The 13382-nt window shown below is 38.4% G+C and overlaps 2 protein-coding genes across 7 annotated transcripts in view; one reads left to right on the top strand and one right to left on the bottom strand.

Annotated features, from left to right (window-relative positions):
* LOC134158493 (uncharacterized) overlaps positions 1–13382 on the top strand; it is a 494286-nt gene that overhangs the window by 42146 nt on the left and 438758 nt on the right. The gene's annotated exons all lie outside the window — the stretch shown is intronic.
* GRIK2 (glutamate ionotropic receptor kainate type subunit 2) overlaps positions 1–13382 on the bottom strand; it is a 405127-nt gene that overhangs the window by 7597 nt on the left and 384148 nt on the right. For 5 of the 6 annotated variants that reach the window (XM_062608486.1, XM_062608483.1, XM_062608484.1 and 2 more), the window contains one exon: positions 8250–8500. In XM_062608486.1, coding sequence (XP_062464470.1) covers positions 8250–8500 — 251 coding nt within the window. Of the gene's footprint in view, positions 1–7495; positions 8060–8249; positions 8501–13382 lie in introns of those variants that run through there. The other variant, XM_062608485.1, reaches the window with a different exon arrangement.

Here is a 13382-nt window from a genome sequence, read left to right as displayed (position 1 = left end):
GTCCAATGCAATATTTTAATGGTTCTTTGTGTTGCAATCACAGCTGTGCAGGGTATCTTGCTGCATTTCAGCATAAATTATCCTGATTGTACTAAAATCAGTGACCTGAGGTCTTGATCTCTCAGCCACTGGATGTAAAAGTTCATTCATCTGTTAAATCATTTTTGATCCTAAATCTAAATTAATTCTCTGATTGTCCAAGGAGGATTGGGTTTGTTGATCTACAGGCATGGTGAAAGGAAGTGATGATGATGTGTAATTAATCCTGTGAAGTGTGAATCTATCTGGATTAAAATACTGCATATAACACCGTATATTTTTATTTGAAAATAAATATTCCACCCTACAGATTCATTTTAGAAAATATATAAAACCTGTCTTACCTGAGTTCAGCTATATCTAAACAGCTTTTTATAGTTTGCTGAGCTCAAGTCCACTGTACATTATTTATATATAGTTGTACCAGTTTTATAGTTCAGTGTGATAGCATAAACTTAATATAGAAGTTGACATGGCCTCAAATCATATTGAACAGAGAGAGACTATTAGTATTAAATTAATGTCAACAGTTTCTAGACTTTTGGAAACACTATTATAGTCCTATCACACTACATAGTAGCAGAATGGTTAGCATTGGTTTCTTCGTAATATCTGTCAGTCTTCAATATTTTCTCAAGCTAAAAGGCAGCTGAAAGTGCTTGCTATTACTTTGCTGGTTTATACAAAACTCAAAGTAATAAAATCACATGGAGTAAATTGTGTTTACTACTATACTTAGCTATAGTATAGCTGATTAGATAAAAATGCAAAGGTTAATATTTACGTGTTAGAATACCTGTATATACCATATGTTAAAGAATTATATAGGGGAATCCAATAAAAAATTATTAGAGAGACATGAACATTCTGTAATCTGACTTTTTTTTTTTTTTTCTTGAGAATGAAATCTTTTCTTTTTTTTTTTTTTTTCCAGAGGATTAATATTCATGAAGCTATAGTGAGCCTCCTGAAATCGCATTCTCACATTTGTACTTGTGAAATGAGTCAGTTTTACATACATTTCTAATCTTTCTATTTTTTCTTTAATGATAAATCTTAAGATATTAAAAGTACTTCAGAAACAAAGTTCATTACCAAATAGATATTGGTTGAGATGAAATCAAATATCAAAATAGAGATCTTGTTTTCAATATTTTATTGTTGCAAATGATTTTTTTAAACACCACAGATTGCTTTTTTTCAACTTTTCACCTTTTCCATTTCTGTTTTTTCATCATTTTTTTTCCTGTGAAAGATGGATGTATTTGTAGGTTTGTGAAGTTTGTTTTGGTGGAGCTTTCTTTGGGTTTTTTGATTTGGTTTGGTTTGGTTTTTTGTTTGGGTATTTTTTTGGTTGGGTTTTTTTTCCAGATTTTTTTTTTTTTAAGTTTCTTCCATTAAAGAATGTCCTCTAATATGTAGTTAGGTGGTTTCCAAGAGGGCATTTAATTATAATTAATACCTCAAGTACTCTGTACACATACACACACACACACAAATTAGCCATACAAGTCTGTACATCCACATAGAGTGCTCAAGGGAGTACAGGATGATAGAAATTCACAATTTTACAGCTGCATAACTGCAAAATGCAATGTGCTAAAGCTGGAGAAACATTTCCTTTTATGAGCTGTCACAGCTGCTGCTCCTTTTCCCAGCTAACATTAAAAATTCTGAGGTTACTCCATTACAAAATGTGGCATAACAATACAGACTACATCACTGACTGTACATTTTATAAAAGTTACTTAGAATACAAATCCCGAAGCTTTTACTTTGATCTACCAAGAATGCCCACATTCTTTTTTTCATCGTAGCCTGAGGAACAGGCTTTTCAACTTTAAAATCTTTTGAACTTGCCTCCCCTGGAAAAAAAAAAAAATAAAAAAATCACTAAACTGGGATTTATTTTGGGGTTGTTCCAAAACTATCCCAAACAGCAAAAGCTTTTAGTAGTAAGCCATCAGGAATATTCTCAGAATTCCAATAACACTGACATAACTGCATTTTTTTGCAAAGTAATGAAAAAGACTGTAATGAAAACTAATTTACTAAAATTTGGAAAAGAAACAGCCAACATAAAATATTCTGGTAGAGTAAGAATGGATCCTAAAAATATTTTCATTGCTCATATTTAATTATTATGGTAATTTTGGTTTCCATTGTAAGATAAGAATTAATACATATCCTGTTAATGAAGAAGCACCCACAATATTTCATTACTGATTAACGTCTTGCTGTAAGAAAATTCCATATAGGACAAGTCACATAAATGCATATTGCTCACCTCAATTCTAAAAAGCAGCATTCTAAGACACAACAAATTAATTTATCCTGTTGCAAACAGATTGTAGAAGGACCTTGGCAAATGAATTTATGTTAGCATTTACACTACCTTAGAATCATCGAATCATAGAATCATAGAATAGTTAGGGTTGGAAAGGACCTTAAGAACATCTAGTTCCAACCCCTCTGCCATGGGCAGGGACACCTCACGCTAAATCGTATCACCCAAGGCCTCGTCCAACCTGGTCTTGAACACTACCAAGGATGGAGCATTCACAACCTCCCTGGGCAACCTATTCCAGGGCCTCACCACCCTAACAGGAAAGAATTTCCTTATACCCCATCTACACTTCCTCTGTTTAAGTTTTAACCCATTACCCCTTGTCCTATTACTACAGTCTCTAATGAAGAGTCCCTCCCCAGCATCCCTATAGGCCCCCTTCAGATACAGGAAGGCTGCTATGAGGTCTCCATGCAGCCTTCTCTTCTCCAGGCTGAGCAGCCCCAACTTCCTCAGCCTGTCTTCATACAGAGGTGCCCCAGTCCCCTGATCATCCTCGTGGCCCTCCTCTGGACTTGTTCCAACAGTTCCATGCCCTTTTTATGTTGAGGACACCAGAACTGTACACAATACTCCAGGTGAGGTCTCACAAGAGCAGAGTAGTGGGGCAGGATCACCTCCTTCGACCTGCTGGTCACTCTCCTTTTGATACAGCCCAGGATATGGTTGGCTTTCTGGGCTGCAAGTGCACACTGCCGGCTCATGTTCATTTTCTCATCAACCAGCACCCCCAAGTCCTTCTCCACAGGGCTGCTCTGAATCTCTTCTCTGCCCAACCTGTAGCTGTACCTGGGATTGCTCTGACACAGGTGTAGGACCTTGCACTTGGCATGGTTTCATGCCAAAAAAAAACAAGAAGTAACCATATTTGAGGGAAACACAATCAGGATGTGGCGTCAACTCTATATGTTGACATATGCATAATTTTTTCAGCTAAGCAGCCCTTAGCCCCTCATTGCTTCTTGGGAAAGGTGTGGGTCCACTACATTAATAAAATTAGGTTTCAAGAAAACTTCTCAAGCCAAAGCCATCTTCTCCAAAGAAACTATGACCAGGATAAGTACAAAGACAACCATTTGCAAGGGTGTCGCCAAGAAATACTCTATATGTTCTTGACATTGCCTTCATCAATACTGTGAATTTCATCCTAAAGTTTTCAGCAGTGCACATGCAGTTTCTACCACAGAGCTGATGCTTATGGTAATATCTTATATCTAATCACTATGTGAAGGTGGTATCAAACTGGAAATAATCTCAGAGAAGTCTCAAAAAAAAACCAACAGAACCCAAACCCAAACTCAAACACAAAAATGAAGGAAAGATCAATAAATTCTCAAACTGAGAATCATCAATATATTATGCTAAATATTAATGGTCTTCAAGGTCAATGTTTTCCATGCTCATTATGGTAATAATATGAGGTATACAAAATTTAATTCTTTAAATGAACATAAACCCATAACACACTGAAGCACATCAATAATAAAAAAAAAGGACATAGTAATTGTTTTAAATGGCTTCTATTTCTAATATTGCTTATTCACTGCCCTCTGAGTGCTTGTTAAAATCAAGGAGCAGGTAATTCACCAGCAGAAGCAATTATAAAATGCAAATGACTGGGCATTTATTGTCAAGATTGGCTAGATAAAAAAGGTCTGCTTAATAACTTGTTTACAAGCTGATGACATAATTAGATGGTTGTATCATAAACAACAGAAAAGAATACAAGACTAAAATGTTTTCTAAAGGCTGAAATGAAAAAAAGCTAAGCATTGTGAAATTCTATTAAAAAGTAACAATTAAATTTCCGTCTGAGAAATTAGAAGGCACCATCTTGTGGCTACTTTGCAGGAATGCAGTCAGGATAGTCTGGCCCGCCATCTCGTCCTACCCCTTCCTTCTGTGTCAACAAGAAAGTCAAAATTCTGCTTTACACAAGCACAACGCTTTATCCTTCCCAATACTTTCTCTGAAAAAAAATCACTGAAACTATGTACTAGGTAGGCTTATAGGGGTTATTTAGCTCAAAATACTCACACAGAATCACACACAGAATCCTAAGGGTTGGAAGGGACCTCAAAAGATCATCTAGTCCAACCCCCCTGCAAGAGCAGGGTAACCTAGAGTACCTCACACAGGAACTTGTCCAGGCGGGCCTTGAATATCTCCAACGTAGGAGACTCCACAGCCCCCCTGGGCAACCTCTTCCAGTGATCTGTCACTCTCACAGTAAAGAAATTTTTCCTGATGTTCACATGGAACCTGCTATGCTCCAGTTTACACCCATTGCCCCTTGTCCTATCACTGGACATCACTGAAAAAACCTAGCTCCATCATCCTGACACTCACCCTTTACAGATTTGTAAACATTGATGAGGTCACCCCTCAGTCTCCTCTTCTCCAAGCTAAAGAGTCCCAGCTCACTCAGCCTCTCCTCATACAGGAGATGTTCCACTCCCTTAATCATCTTTGTGGCTCTGCGCTGGACTCTTTCAAGCAGTTCCCTGTCCTTCTTGAACTGTGGGGCCCAGAACTGGACACAATATTCCAGATGCGGCCTCACCAAGGCAGAGTAGAGGGGGAGGAGAACCTCTCTTGACCTACTAACCACACCCTTTCTAATGCACCCTAGGATGCCACTGGCCTTCTTGGCCACAAGGGCACATTGCTGGCTCATGGTCACCCTCCTATCCACCCCCAGGTCCCTTTCCCCTTCACTACTGTCCAGCAGGTTAACCCCCAACCTATACTGGTACATGGGTTTGTTCTTGCCAGATTATCACATTACTCACATGTGTGTTTGGTGTAGACAGCAAATTCAGAATTATTGGCAATCGGAGCAATCAAGGCTTATTTAACTGATGTTTAGGTTATGATTATGTAAGAAAAACTTTGTTGGTGTTATTATTTTAGTGTACTCTAAGATTTAATCTAGTATTTTGTATTATAAGAAGCTTATAGCCAAATCTCTCTTTGTGAAACAAACAGGGTGCACTGATATGTCTCATTTCACATTATTTGAAGTACTAAACAGTTCAAAATTAGTAAACTGCACATCTTTTTTTTCACAAGCAGACATAGTTCTGACCTGCTGTTGGCTCAATGAATCTTGAATTACAGTGGAATTGAATCCATATACTGTTATTTTCATATCCATCAGATCTTGATCTTCTGGAAAATACCTAGTAAATTAGGACACTCATTTTTCAAACAAACTTGCCATAAGTGTCAGTGATTGATAGTCTAAATGTGATATCCAAACTTAACTTTGTTTTTGAAAAATGTCAATAAAAAAGACATTTCTCTGTGTCTGGAAAGTGTTGTGGTGGCATGAATTCATGTTTCCCAGAAAGACTTCCGCTAGTATCACAGGTTTCCTTTGAATTTTTGAGCATATAGGAGAATAGATGTTCTGAACCACTTTGGTTATAAGATGCAATAGTTATTTAGCAAAGAACACAATTTTATCAGCTGATTTTCTGAGCTCAATTCCTGTCAACATTTCACTCCTCCAACTAGGTTCACACCAGCCAATGTCTCTGTTTACGTGCGCACTCTGGGAGCAGTGTGACACTGAAAATGCTAGAAATACGTTTCTGGATTATACACTCTAAATCTGCATTGCCTCCCCACTGGAAGTGCAACATTAATTTTGTATATATCAAAAAGCAGACACACATACAAATATGTCCACTTATATCCCAGGATACTACATATATTCAACAGCTGAAAATAGGTAATTTCTTTTGTTTCCTTGGTTGTTAATGTGACCTTTGATCTTCCCTGTTTCCAAATGTTGACAAGCATTATACAAATACCAGAATGGCATTCTGATTCTAGAGGGATGAAACCATAAATATGACCAAAAATAGGTGCCTCCTCTCTTGCTATGGGATAGCCAAGACAGCATTACTTGCATGGTTTACTCATCCCAGCAGAGGAGATGTAGATATTGGAGACAGACGGTACTGCTTATCTCCGCTTTGGCTGCTGCTACTCCTTCTCCTAGGCAAAGGGGATCTACTATATTTGGGGATGATAGAAGATGTTCATTGGAGGTTTGTGGGTGCAGGACAAGACAGGGTGAAGGGATGATAGGGTAGTCCAAGTGTAGGGATGTTAGCATAATTTTCCTGTTGATTTGATTTAGTGAGTAAAGTGCTACTGAAATTTTACTTGTCCCCTGCAATCAGAGTGTGTGGCTGCAGTGGGGAAAGAAGAGGGAAGGAAAGAGATTGGTGGCAAGGAGGAAGGAGAGGAGGAGAGACACCTGACTGCTTCAGATTCGCTCCTAACTTTTTTAAGTATCTCAGTACTTGATGATGAGACTTTTCTGGCATAAGTACTGTGAAAAGGTCAGATACTTCCGAAAAACAACCACAGGGCTTAGAGAAACAAGTCCCTAATTAGGAAGTTTCTGTTTGTTTCCTCACACAATGGCCAGCAGACTGTTATTGTCACCTAAGATATGCATTCACACTCTGCAAACTGCTGAATTCATGTTACAAGATTTTTATCAAAATAGTGCTGTTTTTCTGAGTGCTTGTTAAAAATCCAGAAAAGCTAAACCAGACTATACTGATGTCCATAAGAAATCCACATATGATATCCACATTAGGAATGGATAAAAATTATTGAGAATTACATGGGTTACTTAAGTAACTGATACCTTTTAACTCACAATTTCATTTCAGAAACATAGCATTCCAAGAGTATGTTAACAGAAAGGAATTAGCCTAAAGTGTCATAAAGAAGAGGATCTAAATGTTCCTTTAACAATTTAATAAAATGTACCCATGTTCAAACTATGCTTAGGACCTCGTAACCTCACACTGCCTTTGTGCATATTAGAAAAAAAATCTTTTAATATATTTATAAAAGGATGCTTGCATACCAAAATATTGTCTCAAAAGAATTTGAAACAAATTTAAAATTTTCTAAGTAATGATTCAAGCTACAAAACTCTCCAGTAGCATCTGGAAAAATAACAATATAAATATAGCTATAGGATTTACTACTGATTTTATTACATTAAATTTACAAATAGAAATATAGAAACTGGTCACAAGCTCCTCAAAAGGAAAAGAAAAAAAGAAAAAGACCTAGTAAAATTTAACAGGTTCTCACAATTTTAAAAAGTCAGAATCTGTCATGGCAATGGAATATAAAGTTTGAATTTAGTTTCAAATATGGATACATACAAATATAAAGATCTATTCATCATGAAAAAATAATAATTCCAACTAAGTATCTCACAAGATATTACTAGTGTTGATACAATTAAAGTATTGTGGTTTTATAAATTGCAAGTACAGAACAAATTAACACTAGAATTTTTAAAACTGATTCAATTTGAAATTACATGACATCATATCAGTAGTAAACCCACAAAAAAAAATCCATGCTGATGTAATCTTTTACAGATGCTACCAGGACACTTTGCAAGTATAAACTTCTGTAAAGAACATTTCTACAGAGACATTTTTAGATTTTGATTTTGAGCTACAGTTTGTCTTTTGAAAATCAGAATTATCTGTAGAAGATTGTTTCCCATTACAGTTTCGGATTTCTTCTTCATCCATAAAATTAACTGCAGTGAACTTCCAGGAGTAAAAAGCTGTCTTTTTTCAGGCTTGAATAAGAGGAGAAATAGTCACTTGTCCTGAAATCTGGCTACAATTAAACACATTGAAGACAAATTAAAAGCTGTAAATGTAAGACTTTGGGTACTTTGCTGTGATCCTTTGTTATAAAAGTACTGTACTATATGGTAAACAATCAGTATGCATCACTTACATTTCACTACCAGTATTATTTAAATAAAACATTGATATAAAATAAAATAGGAAAAGACAATATTTACCTTTTCCAACTGGGCATTTTTTTTGGATTTATACAAAAACTCCCCTACTGCCACAAAGACAGACAGCACCAATCCTGCTGCCAACACAATGAAGATTCCTCCAATGTTTTGAACTCCCAAAGCACTGGCCTCTTTACTTTCCTCTTCTGGGCAGCCATTGCCTCTCCACCATTTCTCTTTCATCATGTGGAGCTTGCCCTCCTCTTGCAGCTGAAGAATTGCTATAGTGATCTTGTCTCTGTATGGAGAACCTGAAGAGACCACAGGGAGCATATATTAGATGGAGTTTATTTTAAGGAAAGTTAGTTATTGCTGATAAAAATAAAATGTGATATAATTCACAGGAAGAAGTATATCCTCTACTATAACATTTATTGAAAGGCCATATATATCTCACCACACTAGTCACACAAAAACACAAACCTACCTATGCATGCACGTATAAATAATGTGCACAGATGTTGATCCAGCTGATGATGCCTGTAAGCCAGGCAACACAATGCAACAAGTGCTACTACACTTAGTCTCTTGGTCTCAAACATCTTCATGTCAACTATTATATCCAGGCAAATGTTATTCATTTTTCAATTTCCATTAGGCTTTTAATTATGCCACATTATATTTAGTCTAATATACATAAATCCATAGGATGTTGCTTCATAGCTTGTTACCCTAAAACTAACCCAAGGTCTGATATATAACAAACATTTTATACTATTTATTAAAAGAAGAAACAACAATTTATGCCTCAGGACCACAAAAAGTCTCTATTTGACAGATCGTCAGGCACTTAAGATGCCTTCCAAGCGTGCACTTAATTATTAACAGTACCAGGTAACAATGCATTTAGAAAGATAAGGTTAAGTGTGTTTGGCTAACAGGGATGTAAATTTTCATATTTTAATGTATTTCTTTGTCATAATTCATTATTCTAAAATAATAATTAATTTGTAGGTTTTGAACATTTCAATATTTCAAGGGGCAGTTCAAAGGGAAGTATCACATCTTTGCATGTCATCTGCTTTGTCTTTATATAATGCATAAGGAGTTTTCAATGTGTATTTTAAAATCTACATCAATTAATGAAAAATGCCAGTGGAGAAAGTTTTTCTTTTCTGAATGTTAGGTACTAAATCAAATCAGTTAGAAGTGATTTCTGTGTTAAAATTTGTGTAACGTTAAAGGAAAGGACAAAGCCATTATTTTTCTTCTGCTCCCTTGAAAACAGTAACAAAAGATTCCTCATTAAAGTGGTTAAGTATTAAAAAGGAAAAAAAAAAAAAAGGCAGATGAAAAGGCATGGCATCCTCTCTTTCATGTCCTATGAATGCAATTCTACAAAGAACTCCTCCTCTTTTTCTGTCATAATAATGCTACTTACTAGCTATAATTTTTAGTGTTTCATTTGGCTGAGTAGTAACATATATTTTCATTAACTTGATAACTTTTAAAAAAATCCTCAGAGAAATGCTGCCTATTTGACTACTTCGTGTACTGTGAACAGCTGTGAAGAAGCTGAAGGAATACATACATAGGATATTTTATACTGTTCACACTCTTGGAAAACATAAATTTTCTTTTGGAATTTCTTTCAATTTATTCTTAGTTTCTTTGATTTCTTCTTACATTTCTTAGCTTATCATGAGAATAAAGCCAACAGCAGAGGGTTGCTGTACCAGCATGGAAGTAAAACATAGAAAGAACCATTAATTACAAATCACTCTGGACTTTTCCTTTATTCCAGAATAAGAGGTGGGAAAAGCTGGCCTCAAAGCACTGAAGCTGCAAGAAATTGTGCTTTTATCATCTATGCTTCAAAAACAGTGGTGCTGTGTATTAGGAACTAAACTGTGTTTACACAGGACTACTCTCTTGTGCATACAGGGGCTTAAGTCACACCATTTCAGATGATCCTGATTATGCTGAAACTGCAGAATTCTATACCTGACACATTTCTTCAGTGAGATGGAAGAAGGAAAATAAGTAGTCCACAAGAGCCTGGGGAAGTGTAAGTGCATCCTATAATATCTTGGGGATATTTTCAATGTTACACTGCCTGTAAATATTTAACAACAACAACTTAAATAACATTAGATTCTAAGAAATAATCTTAGAACTAGTTTAAGCCATCTTCTGATCTCACAGGCTGCTTTCTAATTAAATGGATTTGCATTTCATTTCCACACTTTCTGTTGGACTAAATATAGTCAGTACCAACTATTCTTCATGTATTATGTATATATTCTAGGGACCAGATTTGTACGCATAGAGTTGTAGTCCATTTGAAGCACTTAAAAAAATGAATTAACTGAGGAATTCATAGACCAAAACCATAAAGTATGGATAAATCCTATCTACAATTAGTTAAGCTTATGAGGACTGCATTAGAAGCAAGCAGTTGATAGTGATTTAGTTCAATAGGCCCTTCTCTGGACTTGTTCCAACAGTTCCATGTCCTTTTTATGGTGAGGACACCAGAACTGTGCACAATACTCCAGGTGAGGTCTCACAAGAGCAGAGCAAAGGGGCAGGATCACCTCCTTTGACCTGCTGGTCACGCTCCTTTTGATGCAGCCCAGGATACGGTTGGCTTTCTGGGTTGTGAACAGACACTGCTGGCTCATGTTCATTTTCATGTCCACTTCATGAGGTTGGCATCAGCCCACCTCACAAGCTTGTTAAGGTCCCTCTGGATGGCATTCCTTCCCTCCAGCGTATCAACCGAACCACACAGCTTGGTGTTAGCAGCAAACATGCTGAGGGCACACTCAATCCCACTGTCCATGTCACCAACAAAGATGTTGAACAAGACTGGTCCCAACACTGATCCCTGAGGGACACCACTCGTTACTGGTCTCCAGCTGGACATTGAGCCATTGACCACAACTCGTTGCATGCAGCCATCTAGACAGTTCTTTATGCACCGAGTGGTCCATCTGTCTAATTGATATCTCTCCAATTTAGAGACAAGGATGTCATGTGGAACTGTGTCAAATGTTTGCACAAGCTCAGGCAGATAACGTCAACTGCTCTATCCCTGTCCATCAGTTCCGTATCCCTATCATAGAAGGCCACCCAATTGGTCAGGCAGGATTTCCCCTTAGTGAAGCCATGCTGGCTGTCACCAAGCACCTTGTTGATTTTCATGTGCCTTAGCATGCCTTCCAGGAGAACCTGCTCCAAGATTTTGCCAGACACAGAGGTGAGACTGAGTGGTCTGCAATTCCCTGGGTCATCCATTTTCCCTTCTTGAAAGTGGGGGTTATATTTCCCATTTTCCAGTCATCGGGAGCCTCACCTGACTGCCATGATATTCCAAATATGATAGACAGTGGCTTAGCAACTTCATTTGCCAGCACCCTCAGGACCCGTGGATGGATTTCATCAGGTCCCATGGACTTGTGCATGTTCAGGTTCTTAAGATGGTCTCGAACCAGATCTTCTCCCACAGTGGGCCTGAGATCTTCTTTCTCACAGTGGTGTGGTCAGAGCCTTTTCCAGTGAAGACCGAGGCAAAGAAGTCATTAAGAGCCTCAGCCTTCTCCAAATCCAGGGAAGTCAGTTGTCCCTCTCTTCCTGAGAGGGCCCACATTGTCCCTAGTCTGTCTTATATTTGCAATGTATCTATAGTTTCCCTTCCTATTACCTTCCACATCCCTAGACAGCTTTAATTCTAACTGGACCTTAGTTTACCTAACCTGGTCCCTAGCTTCCCAGACAACATCCCTGTATCCTTCCCATGCTGCCTGTCTTTGCTTCTACCTTTTTTTTATTTTTTTCCTCTAAGTTTCCTCAGCAGCTCCTTATACATCCAAAGATGTCTCCTGGCCCTCCTGCTGCACTTCCTTCTAGTTGGGATGCAACACTCCTGAGCTTGTAGCAGGTGATCCTTGAATATCAACCAACAGTCTTGGGCCCTCCTGCCCTCTAGGCCTGTATCCCATGGAACCTTATTAAGCCGGTTCCTGAAGAGGTCAAAGTCTACTCTCTTGAAGTCCAGGGAAGTGAGCTTGCTGCACGCTCTTCTCACTGTCCTGAGGATCTTGAATTCGACCATCTCATGATGGCTACAACCAAGGCTGTCCTGGAGCATCACATTACTAACCAGCCCCTCCCTGTTGGTGAGCACAAGGTTAAGCATGGCACCTCTCCTTGTCGGCTCCTCTATTACTTGCAGAAGGAAGTTGTCTTCCACACAATAAAGGAACCTCCAGGATTGCTTGTGCCTGGACATACTGTCCCCCCAACAATATCAGGATGGTTGAAGTCCCCCATGAAAGCAAGGGCCTGTGAGCATAAAGCTGTTCCTATCTGTCTATAGAGAGCTTCATCCACAGAGTCCTCTTGATCAGGCAGTCTGTAACAGATCCCCACAGTAATGTCCCCCATAGCTGTTCTCCCTTTAACCCTGACCCACAAACTCCCTGTTAGATGATCACCTATCCCCAGAGTTCCATACTCTCTGGCCTATCCCTAACATAAAGGGCAACTCCCTCTCCCTGTCTGCCTGGCCTGTCTTTCCTAAAAAGCCTGTAACCTTTCATTCCAACTCTCCAGCCATAGGAACCATCCCACCATGTTTCTGTGATGCCTATTATATCATATCCCCATAAAGGTGCACACATCTCTAGTTCGTCTTGTTTGTTCACCATACTATGGGCATTTGTATAGAGACATCTAAGCCGAGCTCAAAATGAAGCCAACTCATTGGCTGGAGCTGCTGGAATTTCTCTACATTTCTCCGAGCATTTATCATAGGTGTTGGCAACTGACTGGGTGTGCTGGGATGGAATGATACTCCCCCACACCCCAACACTTCTAGGTTTAAGCTTTCTTGACCAGCCTGGCAAGCCTCCTACCAAAACAGTTCTTCCCTAGACCAGCTCCACCAGCCCCCCAGTAGACCTGGACTCCCAAATCAAGACCCATGTTCTAAATACCCAAACCCCTGACTATGGCACCTCTGTTCTAACCATTTATGAGCCTGCCAGATCCGCCTAGCCTTTTTAAAGTCTTCCCCTTTTGTTCTGGAGAATTGATGAAAAGACAATCCAAGCTCCAGATCCCCTAACCACCTCTCCCAGGTCTCTGTAATCCTTCTAACTATTCTCTGGGCTACTGCTGTGTATATCA

The sequence above is a fragment of the Pezoporus occidentalis genome, unplaced genomic scaffold, assembly GCF_034315485.1.
Source record: "Pezoporus occidentalis ecotype Australia unplaced genomic scaffold, CSIRO_AGI_Poc_V1 ctg13, whole genome shotgun sequence".
Taxonomy (NCBI): Eukaryota; Metazoa; Chordata; class Aves; order Psittaciformes; family Psittacidae; genus Pezoporus; species Pezoporus occidentalis.
Note: the sequence above shows the minus strand (reverse complement) of the source record. Positions and strands in the feature narration are given on the sequence as shown.